Source organism: Electrona antarctica, assembly GCF_951216825.1.
Source record: "Electrona antarctica genome assembly, chromosome: 21".
In the NCBI taxonomy this organism is placed as follows: Eukaryota; Metazoa; Chordata; class Actinopteri; order Myctophiformes; family Myctophidae; genus Electrona; species Electrona antarctica.
Window position 1 is genome coordinate 5,480,633 of NC_136802.1, and position 20,358 is coordinate 5,500,990.

General features: G+C 43.8%; 1 protein-coding gene across 6 annotated transcripts in view; it reads right to left on the minus strand.

Moving 5' to 3' along the window:
- Positions 1-4,588: 4,588 nt before the first annotated feature.
- LOC306914571 (putative apolipoprotein(a)-like protein 2) overlaps positions 4,589-20,358 on the minus strand; it is a 47,476-nt gene continuing 31,706 nt past the window's right edge. Inside the window, exons 1-8 of one of the 6 annotated variants that reach the window (XR_013788704.1) lie at positions 19,024-19,134; positions 18,859-18,949; positions 7,371-7,459; positions 6,148-6,301; positions 5,406-5,527; positions 5,066-5,178; positions 4,737-4,939; positions 4,589-4,665 (exon numbers count right to left, since the gene is read on the minus strand). Coding sequence is in view for 4 of the 6 variants with exons in the window: in XM_079491667.1 (XP_079347793.1) it covers positions 4,817-4,939; positions 5,066-5,178; positions 5,406-5,527; positions 6,148-6,301; positions 7,371-7,410 (552 nt within the window). In the remaining 2 variants the exon portion in view is untranslated. Of the gene's footprint in view, positions 4,940-5,065; positions 5,179-5,405; positions 5,528-6,147; positions 6,302-7,370; positions 7,460-18,188; positions 18,696-18,858; positions 18,950-19,023; positions 19,150-20,358 lie in introns of those variants that run through there. The other 5 variants (XM_079491667.1, XM_079491668.1, XM_079491669.1 and 2 more) reach the window with 5 other exon arrangements.

The window sequence follows — 20,358 nt, forward strand, 5'->3', positions numbered from 1 at the left end:
AAAGCAGGTCAAATATATACAAATTAGCAAATAAAAATAGCAATACAAAAGGAAAATGGGTTCATGTGTTTGGTCCGACGGAGCATTGGTCCGAACGACAACCTTCCTCAAACCCTCACCCTAACCCTAACCTCCCCCGGGGCAGCACACCTAAACCTAACCCCAACCCTCTCCCGACCCCCAAAGCACCTCGGACCAATGCTCCTTCCAACCAATGCTCCGTCGGATCATAGTATGCGCTCGGTGCTTCGCAAGGAATCTCGGGGAAAGTTTTGCCCTCCCTTGAGCACATACGCTCCAGAGCCGGAAATATGTCTACGCTAAAGACACTCACCTGCTTCAAGATGGCCTCCATCACGGCAGGATCATTCAGGTCCACAGTGGGGTCGTCCAGGGTCACCTTCAGTTTCAACACCTGCTTCGGCTCTGTGGGAACGACGGGGGACTCTGTGGGAACGACGGGGGACTCTGTGGGAACGACGGGGGACTCTGTGGAGACGAGTGTTTAGTTAAGAGACGAGACGAGGGGGGGACTCTATGGAGGCTGTGTTGATGATGATGCTAAATCTTCTCTACGTCAAGCATCAGCATTTCTGAACTAGTTGTAATTTGAGCAGACTTTGTTGAGAAACACACGCGCACACACACACACACACACACACACACACACACACACACACACACACACACACACACACACACACACACACACACACACACACACACACACACACACACACACACACACACACACACACACACACACACACACACACACACGTGTACAGTGACGTGCACTAATCCAGACTGGATGCTACTGATGCTCAATAACAGAACAGTAAACGGTAAGCCTGGGAACGTCCACATCTACTGTAGCTAAACTCAGTTTCTCTGTAAACAGTAACAGCTACCTGGCCTGGGAGCGTCTTCACATCTGGGCACCGGGCAGTAGTCAAAGCGTGCGTCTGTTATGGTGAAGCACCATGGCATACTCCCACCGTCTGGATTACGGCAGTAGTTCCTGTCCAGGCCGCTGACAAAAATGTAGGTACAGTATTACTGACAGACAGACAGACAGACAGACAGACAGACAGACAGACAGACAGACAGACAGACATTTTGGCAGGGTGTTCTTACTCGCGTGGGGACTTTTCAGGCAGGTAGCCGTGACTGTGAGGTGTCTGGGCCGACCAGTTCTGGCACGTTTCGCCAGAGACCGTCTGGGCAATGGTCCCCCGATAGTTTTTACCATTGGAAGTGTAGCAGGTCAGCTCGGGTTCGATGGTAGAAGTCTCAGATGCTGAGGACAGGGGAAAAGTAGACGGATGGAGAGGGAAGTCAAGGACCACTAGTGTTGTGGGAGAGAGGCTAGTCTGGGAAACAGAAAGGTGTCCAGTTCTCACCCTGGCCGTGGTCTGTGTGTCAATAAGACCCTTAACCACTAACTGCTCCCCACTCACTTTATTAATAGTGCTCACTGCTACTAATAGTTGTGATGGTAAATGACAGTGCCCTCAATACCCTCATACCTGTCTAACTAGTTCTACTTCTCCAAAGTGAGTGACAGCCAGACCCACAACACTAGGGAGCGACCATGATCTGGTACCACCCGACTTTAGAATGAAAATGAGTTTTCATTCTACTAATCTGCCACCAACGTGGAATGCTGACACAATCTTTTTATTCTTTATACCTTGGCGAAAGGAGGGTCCGGCCGAAAGGAGGCTGAGTAATGTGATACCTCTGTAATTGGCACACACCCTCTGATCCCCCTTTATAAACCGTGGGACCACCACCCCGGTCTGCCACTCCCTCGGCACTGCCCCAGACTTCCACGCAATGTTGAAAAGGCGTATCAACCAAGACAGCCCCTCAACACCCAGAGCCTTCAGCATTTCTGGACGACCGCATCAACCCCCGGAGCTTTGCCACTGTGGAGCTGCTTAACTACCTCAGTGACTTCCTAGCGGGAGATTGACGACGATCCCCCATCATCATCAGGCTCTGCTCCTGTCAGGGAGGGTGGGTCTGATATCTAATGTAATCCTGGGTGCTACACTCCCTATGCCAACCTGGGGAGAGCAACGGACTGACCTCATGCCTCTTTCTATGCACAAGGAGTCCAAGCCGCTTCTTTTCACCCAATCTGGGACCCATCTGCACATTTTTTTAAGGAAAAACTGATCCCAGTGTGAGCTCCCCCAGAGTTAGTGTCGAAGTGTCAAGCAAGACACTGAACCCCTAATTGCTCCCGATGTGCAGGTGCCTTGCATGGTTTCCTCTGCCGTGAATGGGTGAATGTAATCTATTTAAATCGCCTTGCATAAAGGCGCTATATAAATGTGCCATTTATACCACCCTGGCTGGCTCCAATGAAGTTCACCCATCTTCATACATAGACCATCTTTGCTGGTACTACCCACATTTTGAACAAACATGGGAAAATACTCATTCCTATACTCTGCCACCTACCTATGTGGAAGGAATGCCCCGACATTATCCTTTAGTTTAAAGGATATGTTTCATTGGATTTCTTTCAAATTTGTAAACATCGATTGCATCTCTAAATTCAAGTCTGATTTTGAGTTTATGGAGACAGTATTGTAGGATCTTTGGAATAGCACAATGTCAGCTAAAATCTGTTTTTGGGGTGGATTTTCTCTTTATGTAAATAAATGGCCATGAATGTTGTAGCCTCTATGCTAGCTACTTACCTGACGAAACACTGAAGAACAGAAAGAGCTGGCAAAACATGATGCACGATGCCGCCACTGAGAGGCGCTGTTTGTCTTAACTTGTAGAACTGAAAATATAACAAGATTCAAGAACATTGCATGCAAATAAACCTCTGGTCCTTTTACTTTCCTCAAATACAATAATGAACACCAAGCAATGACATTTTACTTAAACAACAACAACATGGTTAAATGGATAGAATGTTTTCATGAGTGAATTTCTATGTTTTATGTGTGTAGTAGAAAAAGTGTAGGCCTAATATGCAAATATGTCTATTTGCATTACCTGCTTTTAAACATCCTTAGCCTGCATAGGCCTATAGAGGCTATGCGCATGCATAAAGTCAATGGCAAATCGAGTGGCAAAGTGAGTTTAACATTGTTTAACATTGTTTGACAAATATTGTTTGACAAAATACAGTCAAATGGGCTAGTTATTTACAGCAGGGTGAAATCCACCCTGACCAGGCTGATATTATACACAACACATTGATATTATACTTTAGAAATGTGGGCCACACAAGATAGGCCTTTATTTGATTATTATTTTCCCAACATTTTTAACAACTCATTATTTTTTGAAAACGTTTAGGACGACTAGTTTTAGGCTGTATTGTTGCACAATGCCGTAAATCTCTTTGAGGTCCATATACACATGAAATAATAGGCTACTTTATTCATTATTATTATACTTATTAGCCTATTACTATTATAGTACTACTACTACAAATAGAAGCATTCTATGACAGAAGTGGGCTGTGTAAGGCCAATAAACCAACTATTACCTTGTTTAAAGCGTGAATTTCAATCAATCATTTGCCTTGATTCCTTGATTCCTTGCAGCTTGATGTAATCCCTTTACATGTCTTAACCCATTTTGACCTGAGATCAGATTCTAAAAATGTCTTCTACATCCTGACAGTTTTGAGCTTGTAGATCTGCTATTTTTCAATAGCTAAAGCATAACATAATGCTAACACCAAAAGGGGTTCCCGCCCAAAATGGGTTAAGACTCTTTTTTTAATCTTCCTCCTTCCCTTGTCTCTCATGTAAAACGATCTCAGAGCATTATGTAAAACATCAGAAGACCGTCACGCATGCGTGCATTTTAATCGGGGGTTGCATCATGCTACATAGGGCTCAGGAGGTACCGTTTCAGTCTTGGACTCGGAAGGTTCCCGATTTCAAGAAGTGTCCTTGAGCAAGACACTGAACCCCAAGTTTGGTGCCTTGCATGGTTTGGGGGGAGAACATAGGGCACTTGAGATAACTCCATTTAGGCAGGGTCGACGTGCAGAGAGCACTGACGGGGCAGGGGCCCAAACACAAGAAAAGGGCACGTGTGTGTGTGTGTGTGTGTGTGTGTGTGTGTGTGTGTGTGTGTGTGCGCATAGTGCTCGCCGATTCTTTTGGGGATGGTCTTTTTGTGGGGTCTGTCCCTACGTGCCATTTCACACATTTCCTAGGCTAATGGAGCAAGATGTTTCACAATAACTTAATGGGCCATGTCATTGGACAGTCAATTAAGCAATAATTATGTTCTCATTACAATGTAATCGTTAAAATATATAATATTGATAAAGGCCATGGATCATATGTGGTCCTTATTTTTTCCCCCCCCACAGCCTGTCATTTTGTTTAGGGGGGTGAAAGGGGCACTTTGAGGCAAAAGGGCACATGCCCCAAAAGAAAAGAAAAATCTTAAAAAAAAAAGAATAATGAAGAAGAGAGGTCGGTGCTGTCAGGGTTTTAAATACAGTTAAATGAACATAGAAAACAAATTGCATAATACTAAAGTGTTCCTCAGTGCAACTGCTGTAAATAAACGTCAAAAAAGAAGAAGAAAAGAAGTCTTCTGAAAGAATATATATATTTATTCAAAGATTTGTGCCGCATTTTCACAACTTTTCAAAAATAGCAGACCTACAAGCTCGTAGCGCGCCACTCGGTGGCGCGCTATGAGCTTGTAGATCTGCTATTTTTCAATAGCTAAAGCATAACATAATGCTAACACCAAAAGGGGTTCCCACCCAAAATGGGTTAAGTAAAACTTCCCTGAACTATACTAATATATCTATTCTTCACACATAAGAATTTATTTTCTGTTCTTCTCCTTCTTTTTTAAAGACTTTTCCACCAGGCTGCTTCTTCCATGTCAGCTTGACGTCTCCACTCACCCCTCGCTGCTTCAGTTTCTCTTTCACCTGAAAGAGAGAGACAGTCTTGTTATTCTCCTCAACAGACAGATTAGTCCTCTGGTCTGTGATGTTGGACATGGACTTGAACCCAGAGAATTTAATCTAGAGAATCTTCAATCTAGAGACACTGACCTGCTTCAAGATGGCCTCCATCACGGCAGGATCATTCAGGTCCACAGTGGGGTCGTCCAGGGTCAGCTTCACTTTAAACACCTGCTTCGGCTCTGTGGGAACGACGGGGGATTCTGTGGAGACGAGGGGGGGACTCTGTCTCTACGTCAAGCATCAGCATTTCTGAACTAGTTGTAATTTGAGCAGACTTTGTTGAGAAACACACACACGTGTACAGTGAGTTGCACTAATCCAGACTGGATGCTACTGATGCTCAATAACAGAACAGTAAACGGTAAGCGTGGGAACGTCCACATCTACTGTAGCTAAACTCAGTTTCTCTGTAAACAGTAACAGCTACCTGGCCTGGGAGCGTCTTCACATCTGGGCACCGGGCAGTACTCCCAGCGTGTGTCTGTTATGGTGTAGCACCATGGCATTCTCTCACCGTCTGGATTACGGCAGTATTTCCCATCCAGGCCTCTGACAAAACATGTATGTAGATACAGAGAAAAGCAGGTATAGGCAGTCATGGATGGACAGAGTGACCAGTGTTGATTTCGTCGACTAATACTATGACAAAAAAATGTTTGTCGACTACCTTTTTTCACTGCAGAAAACTGAATGGAAACTAAGCTATGATGACTAAAACTAAGACTAAATATATTGACAATTTTGTCAACAAATAAAAACTAGACTAAAATGTTAGGAAGGGACTATAGTGGACAAGAGATCCAGTATAAGTCATTTTACACTTGGTTGCATGCTGAAAATAGCCGATCTACAAGCTCACAACGCGTCACAGCGTAGTGTAAAATCAGCTATTACAACGGCATCAAGGCCCGCCAAAATATATTGTAGTCGACTAAATCAACCGTAGATTTAGTCGACTAAAATCATATGATATTTAGTCGACTAAAACTAGACTAACACTAAAACATTCCAGGTGACTAAAATATGACTAAAACTAAATGAAGTTTCATTCTAAAAGACTACGACTAAACTAAAATCAAAATTTGCTGTCAAAAACAACACTGGGACAGACAGACAGACAGACAGACAGACAGACAGACAGAGAGATATTTTGGCAGGGTGTTTCTTACTTGCTCGGGTGGGATTCTGGCCTGTTGGTGTGTACGTGAGGTGTCTGGGACGACCAGCTCTGGCAGGTTCTGCCAGAGACCGTAATGGCGACGGTCCCCCGGTAGTTTCTGCCATCGAGAGTGTAGCAGGTCAGCTCGGGTTCGACGGCAGATGCTGAGGACAGACGGGGAAAAGTAGATGGATGGAGAGGGAAATCAAGGACCAGGGTCATTATTGACCTGGCATCATGTCTACATAGCATGCATCTAATTCTAAATATGATCTGGTCCGACCCAAATTTAAAACAAATGTGGGAAAATTCTCATTCTACTACTCTTCCACTAAAATGTGGACTGCCCTCCTTTAAATGTTTTTTTTTGGCTGGGAACCCCCAGAAATGCGTTGGCCATGTCTTGTGCCCGGCGCCCCCTCCCCACCCCCAAATTCCCAATACAAACTGACCACTACGAGCTTGTAGGTCTGCTATTTTTGAAAAATCGTTAAAATGTGGCGCAAATCATTGAATATATATATTTCAGAGCGAACATTTTTAACGAAAATATTTGCTTCTGGGTGGGGGGGGGGGGGGGGGGGACCCTGGAACTACATATTTTGAGATGGGGGGTCCGGGGCCCAATAGAGATAATTCTGGTGGTCCTTGACATGAAAAAGGTTGAGCACCAGAAGGTTTTTCAGAAAAATGTTAGGATTTAGAAGCCTTTTTTTATCGACCTCAGTCCAAAATGGGTTAATAATTATGAGTAGCCTACTGTAGAGTATTATGACTTATTCTTTGACTAAATAAGTATGGGCTAGATCACAGCAGGGTGAAATTACTAGAGAGAGGATCCGGGCACTCAAAGTTTAAAACGCCTTTATTAAATTAAAAAAGGCAACTGCCAACATGTTTCGACCAACAAGGTCTTCATCAGGGCAAGAATGGCCGCTACAATAACCTTAATAATAGGCTAGAGAAAATACATCATAAATAAATACTGAAACCAGATATAAATATAATCATTAAGGAAAGTTTATGCATGTACTATGTGTACTGTATGTAAACTCTTAATTTCCATTTCCCATCCATTCAGATGCAAAAAATTAAAAAGATAATCCCCCCAAAATAATTTGGCAACAGACCCCCCGAGGGGTCGCGACCCCCAGGTTGAGAACCCCTGCTTTAAAGCACTGTTTCCCAGACAGTGAGTCGGGACCCATTTGTGAACGTTGTGGGCCTACTTACCTGACAAAACATTGAAGAGCATGAAGAGCTGGCAAAACATGATGCACGATACCGCCACTGAGAGGCGCTGTTTGTCTTAATTTGCAGAACTGAAATTTCAAGATTCAACAAGTGCAACTGTCACATTGCACGCATATAAACCTCTAGTACCTTGTCGTCATTTTCCTCAACTACAGGTGGTGTTTTTTGGGGTTTTTTGTCAATTATCTATTGTAATCCTGGGCTCTACACACCCTCCACCCACCTGAGGAGAGCAACGGACTTGAACACATGCTTCCTTCATGCATGAGTGTCCAAGTTGCTCCTTTACACCTGACAGCGGGGGGAGTTTCCCTGGTTGGACGTAGCGCGTGGAAGGAACACGTTATTCCAACCATTTCCTTTCCCCTCCATCAGGCGCCCCGGCTGGCCAGGGGGAGGCAGTTTAGAGACCAGGATTACTGCATGTTTTTTGTGGGGGTACCTACCCTAGGGGACACGGGGAGAACATGTGAGGGTACCTCCCCTAGGGGACACGGGGAGAACATGTGAGGGTACCTACCCTAGGGGACACGGGGAGAACATGTGAGGGTACCTACCCTAGGGGACACAGGGAGAACATGCAAACTCCACACAGAAAGGCCCTTTCGCCAACCCCGCCTCGGGTATGGGCACTGATGACACAACACGCCCCCCAGCGCCCACAGCGTCCCCAGCGGGAAATTACACTTTACTTAAAAAGAACAACAACAATGGAATTGTTAAAATATACACTAGATAGAATGTTTTAAATGTTTTAATCAGTGATTTGTTTTAAGTGTATGGGTAGTAGAAAAAAAACATATTCAAGCCAATGATATTGATATATAATATAATAAAATAATAATAATATAATATAGAATGATATATTCATGCCTACCTGACAACAGCCATACTCAAGTTTATGAAAATATGTCTGTTTGCATTTCCTGCTTTGAAACATAGGCCTACAGTGAGCCAAGCAGAGCCTCCAGTAGGACTTACAGGACTAATTCATTTCACTGCATAGTCTGTCAAATATAGGCAATTCATGTGTTCTCCTGGAATTGTCATTTTCAAAAGTGACATTAATTTAGCATATGCACTTTGTTTGAACTTTGTTTTAAACATCGTTATAATTTAGCTATTGAAAAATAGCAGATCTACAAGCTCATAGCGCGCCACCGAGTGGCGCACTACGAGCTTGTAGGTCTGCTATTTTTGAAAAAAATCGTTAAAATGTGGCACAAATCATTGAATATATATATTTCAGAGCGAACCTTTTTAACGAAAATATTTGCTTCTGGGGGGGGGGGGGGGGGGGGGGGGGGGTCCCTGGAACTACATATTTTGAGATGGGGGGGTCCGGGGCCCAATAGAGATAATTCTGGTGGTCCTTGAAATGAAAAAGGTTGAGCACCAGAAGGTTTTTCAGAAAAACTTTGGGATTTAGAAGCCTTTTTTTTATCAACCTCAGTCCAAAATGGGTTAATAATTATGAGTAGCCTACTGTAGAGTATTATGACTTATTCTTTGACTAAATAAGTATGGGCTAGATCACAGCAGGGTGAAATTACTAGCCTATTTACTACTACTACTATTACTACTACAAATAGAATCTATGAATCTATAACAGAACTATGGAGAATAATCCAACTATTACCTGTTTAAAGTGTGAATTTCAATCCGTATTTTGCGTTGATGATTCCAATTGCAGCTTGTTTGTAATCACCTTTACACACTATAGCTTCTGCATGTCATAAGAGTACGACTCATCATCTCCCTCTCCCTCGGACCCCTCCCATGTCTCTTATGTAAAACACTCGAAGAACCATATGTAAAACATCATGGACCAGACAGTGGCCTTGTGACCAGACAGTGGCCTTGTTGACCAGACAGTGGCCTGGTGGTCAGAGTGTCCGCCCTGAAACTGGGAGGTCAGGGGTTCGATCCCCGGCCGGGTCATACCAAAAACAGTAAAAATGGGACCCAATGCCTCCCTGCCTTGCACTCAGCATCAATGGGTTGGATTAGGGGTCAAATCAACTAATGATTCCAGAGCGCGGCGCACGCTGCGGCTCACCGTTCCAAGAGATGGGTCAAATGCGGATTACAAATTTCACTGCGGTAACGTCTGTGACTAATCGTACGACTTTGACTTTAATCATAAGGCGTTTTGTTGGGTCAAGCAAGCAGGGTCCCGCAGGGCTGCGTTTCTATCGGGGTTCCATGGTGCATCAGGGGCTCTGCAGGATGGTAGTTATAGAGCTTCTGTCTTGGAATCTGAAGGTTAGTTCCAGCAGTTTCACTCAGGATTAAGACCTTTAGTTGATGCATGTTGTTTTCACTGTTGTGGTTTGAGCGTCAAGAAGCTGATCCTCAGATCCACTGCCAAAGTAGTTTTCCTAAAGAAAACTCACAACCTGCAGTCCAGTTATCTCAAGACAAGTGCCCTGCAGTTCTCGCCCCCCAAAACAAAACGGGTCCAATTCTTTCTCTCATTAAGTCCACAGTTCTGCAGTTACCACCTATAATTTGCATGGAATGGCAGGAGGCAGCCATCCAGAAAAGAAGTGTTTATCACACCCACATGGGGAGGATGTGTTTAGCAGAGACACACATTGCCCGTGTCATTATTATTGCGTTTGGGTCCTGCTGGCTGGGGGTTCAAGTCCGTTCTAATCATGAGTGGCAGACGATACCGATTTTTTCCGATCCAATAATTTATATTTTATAGAACACGTTTATCATATCACAATAGTACAATATCCCAAATCACAGACAATTTCCCGTCTAATATCATGATATGGATATAATATTGATACTAGGGATGTCCCGATCACGTTTTTGGATCCTGATCCGATTCTGATCATTTGAAAATGACGTGATCGGCTCCCGATTTCCGATCACCCGATCCAATCGGGTCAACCCTACTGACAAAGACCACACCGCCTGTCTCCTGTCAATGTAGCTTCACATCCACACACAGGTCACCAAGGGCAAAGGAAACCCATGCAAGGCATTGTTTTACATAAAGATTAAGGGAAGGAGGGAGAAGGAGGAGATATAGATCTCATGACATGCAGAATAGTTATAGTGTAAACCAGGGTTACAACAACCTGCAAACGACGGATTGAAGTTCACGCTTGAAACAGGTAATAGTTTACTTTATTCTCCTTATAGGCTCATAGAATGCTTCTATTTGTAGTAGTAGTAGTAGTAGTAGGCTAATAATTATAATAATAATAATGTTGTGTTGTAGCCTAACACAAAAAGCCTAAAACTAGTCATCCTATACAAACACTTTCAACAAGGAATGAGTTGTTAAAAATGTTGGGGGGGGGGGGGGGGACACACCCTGCTGTGAATAAATAGCCCATGTGATAATGTATTTTGTCAAAGAATAAGTCATCACACAGTAGAGTACAGTACAGTACAGTACAGTACAGTACAGTACAGTACAGTACGTATTTATTTCCAAGCTTCAGAATCATATTGACCTTTAGATTTAATCACTTATATGTATGTATGGAACATTAGTAGCACTTTGAAATCCCAGAACACATTGCCTATAATATGCAGTGAAATGAATTGGGAACGGATTCATTGGTCCTAATCAGAGCCATCTGCAGGCTTCAGGAAAGGAAGAGGGTGCACAGATCAAATATTCACAATAAGGAACATCATTGAGCAATGCCTGGAGTGGAACAGTCCATTATACATCAACTTCATAGATTTCCGGAAAGCTTTTGATAGCTTGCACCGTGATACGTTGTGGAAGATTGTAGAATCCTATGGCGTCCCTCCAAAGATGACTGCATTGATTAAGATGTTTTATCATCAATTTCAGTGCAGTGTCATTGTCAATGGCAATCTCACAGAATCGTTCCCTGTGGAATCTGGTGTACGCCAGGGATGTATCATCTCCCCCATACTCTTCCTGATCGCCATTGACTGGACCATGCGTAAGACCATCTCAGATAAGCCCAGAGGCATCCAGTGGACTCTCTTCACCCAGCTAGAAGATCTTGATTATGCTGATGACCTTGCTGTTCTCTCCACCAATCACACCCACCTGCAAGAGAAGACGGATAGGACTGACCGATTTGCTAAGCAGATAGGTCTGAACATCAACATCTCCAAAACCCAAGTGATGTGCACACACCCAACACCACATGTACCAATCACTGTGGATGGTAACCCCCTTGACTACTTTGAGGAGTTCACGTATCTGGGAAGTCTCCTCAGTAAGGACAATGCGTGCAGCAGGGACATCAGTATAAGGCTCGGAAAAGCTTGCAGCACATTTGCAAGCCTCCAGACCATCTGGAAATCTAAGCAATACGGCTTAAAAACGAAGGTCAAACTGTATAACAGCAACGTTAAGTCAGTTTTGCTGTATGGCTCAGAATGCTGGCGAGTGGTGGAGAGAGCGACATGAATAAAATCAACTCATTCCACAATGGGTGCCTCCGGAAGATATGTCGCATCTTTTGTCCAGAAAAGATCTCCAACGAGGACCTGTACCTAAAGACAAACTGTTACAATGTGGTACTGGAAATCAAACACAGACGGCTCAGATGGCTCGGACATGTCCTTCGAATGGATCAGAACAGCATTCCTAAAGTAGCCCTAAGATGGACCCCACCTGGAAAGAGGAAACAAGGGGGGCCAAAAACAACCTGGCGGAGAACTGTGACCTCAGAACTGAAGATGGCAAATCTGACATGGGGCGATTAGGCTCAACATGCTGCACAGGATAGGACCAGATGGAAGCAGATCGTCAGCCTTATGTTCCACCGGAACCAAGAGGATTAAGGAAGTAAGTAATCAGAGCCATCTAATAGAAGAGTTGCGATGTTGAGAGGCAGAAACCGAGCGCTCGAGCGCTGTTCATGCAGCCTGAACTGAGACAAGCTGGAGTTGGAAATACATTGTTTTCAAATAAGAGCTATTTTAAGTGTGCAACATGACAATGGTTTTAAAGTAGCCTATTATACAGTGACAACTAAAGTCTCTTTAATGTTTATGTTGTACTATTACTATACAAAACAATTTAAAATAAATGGATTTAAGATCATTAAAGCTTGGCTTTTGCCCTGAGTCCAATGCATTTCTGCCTACATCCAGTCCAGGACTTGTCCCAGTTGGTTGTCCTCACGCTCAATGCGTAGTCTATGTAGAAGAGCCGCCATTGGACTGAAGCCCCATGAAGGGAACACAGTTTGCGTAACTCTGTCTATATCTAAGGCTCTGGTCCTAATGTAGCCATGATGATGACCTCATGTCTGCACCAAAGACATGGTTCACTAGAGGCCTATAAGGATGTTTCAAAGCAGGAAATGCCTAACACCAAAAATGCCATTGATAATGAATGGCCAGTTTTGAGTGTTGAGTGTTGTCGTGTAAACAATCTGATTAATGATTGGCAGCATTTGCCAGAATGAGATGATGTATGATGACATATGATGATAAGAGCGCCCCTCGCTTAACACAGGTGTGATTTTAATAACATTGAGTGGCTATGGATAATGTAATGTATAATATTATTTACTACCCATGCTCCAAGTCTAAAACACAGAAAATCACTCTTTAAAACATTCTACTGTATGTACTTGTGTATATGTTAATCAAGTTGTTGTTAATTTGCATGCAATGTGATTGACTATACTTCTTGAATCTTTTTCAGTTCTACAAATTAAGACAAACAGCGCCTCTCAGTGGCGGCATCGTGCATCATGTTCTGCCAGCTCTTCATGTTCTTCAGTGTTTTGTCAGGTCAGTAGTTCAACATTCATGGATATTTACATAAAGGGATAATCCACCTCAAAACAGAATTTAGCCGACATTGTGCTATTCCAAAGATCCTACAGTAGCCTATTGTCTCCCTGAACTCAAAACCAGACCACGAACATTTTAATTTATGATGCCATCGATGTATACTTGTTTTCTTTTAGCTTATATTATTTTTGAGGGGTGCTAGCCTCTCCTATGGTAAATGGTAAATAGTGCATTTATATAGCGCCTTTATCCAAGGCGCTTTACATAGATTGTGCATTACATTCACCCATTCACACACACACACACATTCATACACCGATTGCGGCGGAAGCCATGCAAGGTAAAAACCAGCACATCGGGAGCAATTTGGGGTTCAGTGTCTTGCCCAAGGACACTTCGACATGTAAACAGGAGGAGCCGGGATTCGAACCGCCGACCCATGGATCATTGGACGACCTGCTCTACCTCCTGAGCCACAGCCGCCCAGCTTTGCCCAGCTTTGTCTATTTGTGTGAACACAAACACGATGATTTGATTGGCTGATCACCCATAGCGATGATTTGATTGGCTGAGCCAAGTACATATTGGGAATTTGGGGATAAAAAGTTAGGGCAGAAAGATGAAGACACCAAAAGTGATTTGCCGGAATGATTTGTGATGATATGATGATAAGAGCGCCCCTCAATTCACACAAGTGTGATTTTTGAGAGGCGCTTGCCCCTCCTATATACAGCTTTTGTCCCCACAAAATGTCCACAACACAAACATTAAATGCCATTGACAATGAAGGGAAGATTTACGTTAAAAAAAAGGTAAAGAATAAAAAGATTGTGTCAGCATTCCACGTTGGTGGCAGATTAGTAGAATGAAAATGAGTTTTCATTCTAAATTCGGGTGGTACCAGATCATGGTCGCTCCCTAGTGTTGTGGGTCTGGCTGTCACTCACTTTGGAGAAGTAGAACTAGTTAGACAGGTATGAGGGTATTGAGGGCACTGTCATTTACCATCACAACTATTAGGAGCAGGGAGCACTATTATTTGGAGTCCAAAACACAGCCTTGGGCTGGTTTGAATCTTACCTCAAGGACTCTTTCTCTGTCAATATGGGTACCTTCTCCTCTCCCCCTGCCCACCTCTCCTGCGGAGTCCCCCAAGGATCCATCCTAGGCCCCATCTTGTTTTCCCTCTATATGCTCCCCCTTGGTCATATCATCAGACAATATAACATCTCATTCCACTGCTACGCAGATGACACCCAACTATATATCCCTCTGAAACCCAACGATCAATCCACACTAAACAACCTAAATAAATGCCTCACCGACATCAAAAGATGGATGGCACAAAACTTCCTACAACTAAATGACAGTAAATTTGAAATAGTACTATTTGGTCCACCTGACTCCATCACACAAATAAAAAATGACCTTGGCGACCTCGCCCCCCTTGTCAAACCACACGCTAAAAACCTTGGGGTGCTTTTTGATTCCGCCTTTAAATTCGACAAACAAATCAACACCATAGTCAAAACCAGCTTTTTCCACCTCCGCTCCATCACCAAAATTAAGCCATTTCTCTCCACACACGACCTCGAAATTGTCATCCATGCACTCATTTCATCCCGTCTAGATTATTGCAACTCCCTCTACACCGGAATTTCCCAGTCATCCCTATCCCGTCTCCAACTGGTGCAAAATGCGGCTGCCAGACTCCTGACTGGCACCAAGAGGCGAGACCATATCACCCCTGTCCTTGCCTCTCTCCACTGGTTGCCAGTCCGGTTCAGAATTAAATTCAAAACCCTTCTCTTCACATACAAAGCACTAAACGGACTGGCCCCCTCCTACATCTCTGACCTCCTATCATACTCCTCCTCCATCAGGACCCTCAGGTCAGCAGACAGACGACTCCTAGTAGTCCCAGCAACAAGGAAGAGGCTCAGGGGCGACCGAGCCTTTGCTGTCGCAGCTCCTATACTTTGGAATAGCATTCCTCTCGCTGTCAGATCTGCCCCCTCCACTGAGAGTTTTAAGTCTAGGCTCAAAACGTTCCTCTACTCTCAAGCCTTCCAGTCCCCCTAATACTCGTGCACTTTATACCTAGGATACGTTTTTTTCGTACTGCCTTTTAACTGCTTAACATCTCTCTTGACTACTGTACCATAACTATGCATTTTTATAATTTTATTTTATTTATTTTATTGTTTCACTGATGTACTGTATTGCACTGTATCGTATTGTTTTTCTGTGACCTGTGAAGCACTTTGGTACGATGAGAGTCGTTTTTAAATGTGCTATACAAATAAAATTGATTTGATTTGATTTGATTAATAAAGTGAGTGGGGAGCAGTTAGTGGTTAAGGGTCTTATTGACACACACAGACCACGGCCAGGGTGAGAACTGGACACCTTTCTGTTTCCCAGACTAGCCTCTCTCCCACAACACTAGTGGTCCTTGACTTCCCTCTCCATCCATCTACTTTTCCCCTGTCTTCAGCATCTGAGACTTCTACCATCGAACACGAGCTGACCTGCTACACTTCCGATGGTAAAAACTATCGGGGGACCATTGCCCGGACGGTCTCTGGTGAAACGTGCCAGAACTGGTCGGCCCAGACACCTCACAAGCACAAATGCCCGCCCGAAAAGTACCCACACGCGTAAGAACACCCTGCCAAAATGTCTGTCTGTCTGTCTTTCTATCAGTAATACTGTACCTACATTTTTGTCAGCGGCCTGGACGGGAACTACTGCCGTAATCCAAAGGATGAGAGAAGGCCATGGTGCTACACCATAACAGACACACGCTGGGCCTACTGCCCGGTGCCCAGATGTGAAGACGCTCCCAGGCCAGGTAGCTGTTACTGTTTACAGAGAAACTGAGTTTAGCTACAGTAGATGTGGACGTTCCCAGGCTTACCGTTTACTGTTCTGTTATTGAGCATCAGTAGCATCCAGTCTGGATTAGTGCACCTCACTGTACACGTCTGTGTCTCAACAAAGTCTGTTCAAATTACAACTGTTTCAGAAATGCTGATGCTTGACGTAGAAGGTTTAGTGTCATCAACACAGCCTCCATAGAGTCCCCCCCTCGTCTCCACGGGGTGCATGCATTGGTTAGACATAAAAACAGTCCTACAGTTATTAGTCAGACAAACCCGTGATGCGGGTTAAAAATCAACTGTGCTGCGGGTTAAAAACCAACGTAGAACAGTAGGGTTAGGTTAGGGTTTGGGGGTTTGAGGGTGTCTGACTGTTGGTATGTCTAACTAAACACATGCACCCGGCCGTCTCCACAGGACCAAAGCAGGTGTTTAAACTGAAGGTAACCCTGGACGACCCCACTGTGGACCTGAATGATCCTGCCGCGATGGAGGCCATCTTGAAGCAGGTCAGTGTCTCTAGACTGTCTGTAAGTCCAAGTCCAACAACACAGCTGGAGAGCGAAACCATCTGTGTGAATGTATGTTATATGTGCACGTTTGAGTTCGTAAAGAGAAGCGATTATTGGAACATTTAGTTCAGCTGTGCGTGTTAGTCTCTAACAATCTGTTTGTATCTTGGGGCCCGTCGGAGCCAGGCTCAATCTCACCGAAAACCGAACACTGCTGGACTAGAGGACTAATGTCTGTTGAGGTGAATAACGATAGGCCTATCTCACAGCCCGTTTTTCACGCCCACTTCCGGTAAATAGTGGTGACTTTAACATGAGCATTTACACGTTTTTTTCTCTGGAGAATCTAAGTAAATTTTCTAATGTAAAAATGTGACAGACCAATATTATTATGAAGCAAACAATATGGTAAATCAGCTCGAACAGATAGAACAAACCTTACCTTGAGAAAACAAAAGTTGTAGACTTCTTAAATTACCTCTGTTAACATGAAGCGTCTATGGAGTGACGTCACGCTATCACCACTAACCCCGAAAGGGGGCGTATTAAGGGGGGCGGGGAAATTCTGTGAGATAGGCTTATTAAGACTGTATTTTTCTCTCAGATGAAAGAGAAACTGAAGCAGCGAGGGGTGAGTGGAGACGTCAAGCTGACATGGAAGAAGCAGCCTGGTGGAAAAGTCTTCCAAAAAGAAGGAGAAGAACAGGACGAAGACAGATGTCTGAAAGTAAATGAAGAATTGTAGATATATAGTATAGTTTGGGGAAGTTTAGATTCACCTACGTTATTTACTTACTTCAGTTTTAATTTGTATTATGCATGTTGTTGTTCATTTTACTAAGCTGTATTTAAAACCCTGATATCACTGACATCTCTTCTTCATTCTACAAGTGGTTTGAACGTCAAGGAGCTGATCCACGACGTATTGCCTCCCACCCTGTAGGCCCCACCAAATATACTGACAATATAGTTTTCCTAAAGAAGTTGTCTCAAGTTCTCCCCCCATAACAACGAACCATGCAACCATGCAACGAACCATGTGCAACCCAGATTCGGCACAAACAAGGGACTAAATTATTTTCACTCCTATGCCACCAAAATGTGGAACGCCCTACCAACAATCATTAAGACATGCAAATCCCTTGACTCCTTCAAAACCGCTCTCAAAGGGCACCTACGGACGGCTGCAATTCGAAACTGGCCTCCGTAAATCTGAATCCCCCCCCCCCACCGCCCACCCCTTTTTCCCCTCACTGTATATGTTTCTTTTCCCTTTTTACCTCCCTTATGATGAATTCCTGTTCTGTTCTTTGACTATATATAGACGTGTCTATTTGTACGTCTCTAAATGTTTTGATGAATTGAACAAGGTGGACCCTCTTGTAAACAAGTGTAATGCTTAATTGGGTTGTCCACTCACAGTTAACAGTCTTTGTATTGAGTTTGTGCTTGAAATGTACTGTAATTCTGCAAACTGTTAATAAATATTTAAATCAATCAATCAACATGTCCTCATTTGAGAATTGAGAACCACTAGTAGTAATAAATAATTGCCATACTTATTCTGGTGAAAACCTGGAGATTGACATTCAGTAAGTCAGTGTTATGGTCAAAATACTGTAAGAACATTATAATGGTGTGTAAAACAGAAAATCAAAAAATTTGCCACGAACACGACCAAGTCTGTACGGACACGTTGGTGAGCCCTGATCATAATTGCTGACGAAGACGGTGAAGGTGAACAAGCCATTGTCAGAGGATGGGTGTGGTAAACAAATAGTTTCTGGGTGGCTGCAGTGCATCCTGCCAGCTCATGTAAATGAGCCGTCACCGGAGAACTGTGGACTTAAGGGAATTGTTTTGGATGGGCTTACTGTGCTTGACAGAACTGGGCCTTGTTGTTTTAGGTGGCAACTGTTTTGGCAGTAAGTACATTTGGTGGGGGGAATCCTACTGTTGATCAGGTCTTTAATTAAGATGCCATTCTGCCAGATGGCCAGCAGATGGGGTCGTTGCCCGTGCCAGCCGTATTTGTATAACATGTCCCAAAAAGTAGCGGATGTTATTGTTTATCAGTGTAGCAGACCGAGCTGGTAAATGAGGTTGAAGCCGACTGATGATGTATGATGGTTCTTTATTAATCAACGTGAAAACTAAAATCAAAGCAGAGAACATATAATCAATATAAAGCAATCATATAAACAAATACATTTCCAAAAATGACCAATAAAAGTGCATATCAAAAACACCAAACTACAACAATAAAATCCCACAACAATATGACACAAACCAATAACCATAAATTACATTATTCACCTTGTTCCCTCTTCCAGCTAGGTGCTAAACTGCCATTATCAGGTGTCCCAGAAGCATGGCATCAACGCCCATATGAGTTTCAGGAAAGCCACTAAACCAAGTAAATCATTAAAATCCAAATTGTTCCATTTCAATTTCATATCTGTGATATTTTTCTGCACTCACTTTGATCCATTTGGATGTCCGTTTCGTCCCGTTCCTCAGATGATAGACTTCTTTCATTGATCTGTTCCAAACATGACCAAACATTTCCCCCCTATTCACACTGGGTTGTTTTTATCTGTCATTGTGTCTCTGGTGAGTGAGCGTGCTTCCTGTGAGCCTGAACAGCCTTTCAAAATAAAAGCATTTTGTCTCAGGGTCTGTTACAATCAGTTTGAACCGGAAGTGAAAGGGGGCCTGTGAAAGACGGCTTGTGCGTGTGAGAGACGAAGGCCCTCATTTATCAATTGAGTGTAAATTCTGCCCCAAATTCGAGTGTAGTTTTCGTAGTACACCCACGTCGGGTCGGCATTTATAAAGTGATCGCAGACAGCTGATCCTTCCTAATTTCATTCCTAGCAGTAATAAATGTGATGGCTGAAATCAATCTGGCACGCCCTATGAAATCAAGCCTCGCACTCGTTTTTGCGACATGAACAACTGCAATACGACCTGGAAACCATGGTTACAGGAAAAAAAGGTTCCCTCGCTGCCCCCTCTCTCATACACAGACGCACGCACACGCAACTAAGGCAACTTGTTGTATCTTAAATAAATAAACCTGCATGAATTAAATAAAGCTGTATAAAGGCCTACCCTGTCTGTTTCTCCTCTCGCTTCGCTTCCCTTCTGCCCGCCTCACCCCCCCCCCCCCCCCCCCGCACGCACGCACGCACGCACGCATCGCAATTTGCAAGCAACTGTCACTGTGTGTTGTTAGTTGTATATTAAATTTAAGTCTTTTTAATTTAAAATACAACAAGATATATTAGTGAACGAAAACCTGAACCTGTGAACCATGAATTAAATAACAAATAGGCACACACACGCTGCTGTTTTGCATAGGTGCTCCTCCTGTCCTGTCTGTCTGTCTCTCTCTATCACTGTGGTCCGTCCGTGACCGTGACCAACTGACCATTGCCTCGCAGTCGCTGCAGTGGCTGGGCACTGGTGGTGGTGGGCTGGCTGGGTAGCCTACCTATCTCCGATGCGGTTCGCTGGCACGGTACATTTGGCATTCGAGCGACGCGTCGGGTTTATTAAACGAGGAGGAGATTGCACATACCGTAACTCCAGAAAGACATCGGCCTGCTGTAGATTAGGCTACAGTAGGCTACCCACGTTGGGACTCTCCGCAGCTGCACTAGCCTATAGTAGCCTACTCTCCAACGTCCCGTCATGGAAATATTTCAGCACAGACAGCCCAAATCCTCGCATGTATGCGCTCATGCAAAACACTATTAAATGGCTTAAGCATCTAACTTGCAACATTGTTTTTAATTGCGCGATTTTAATTAC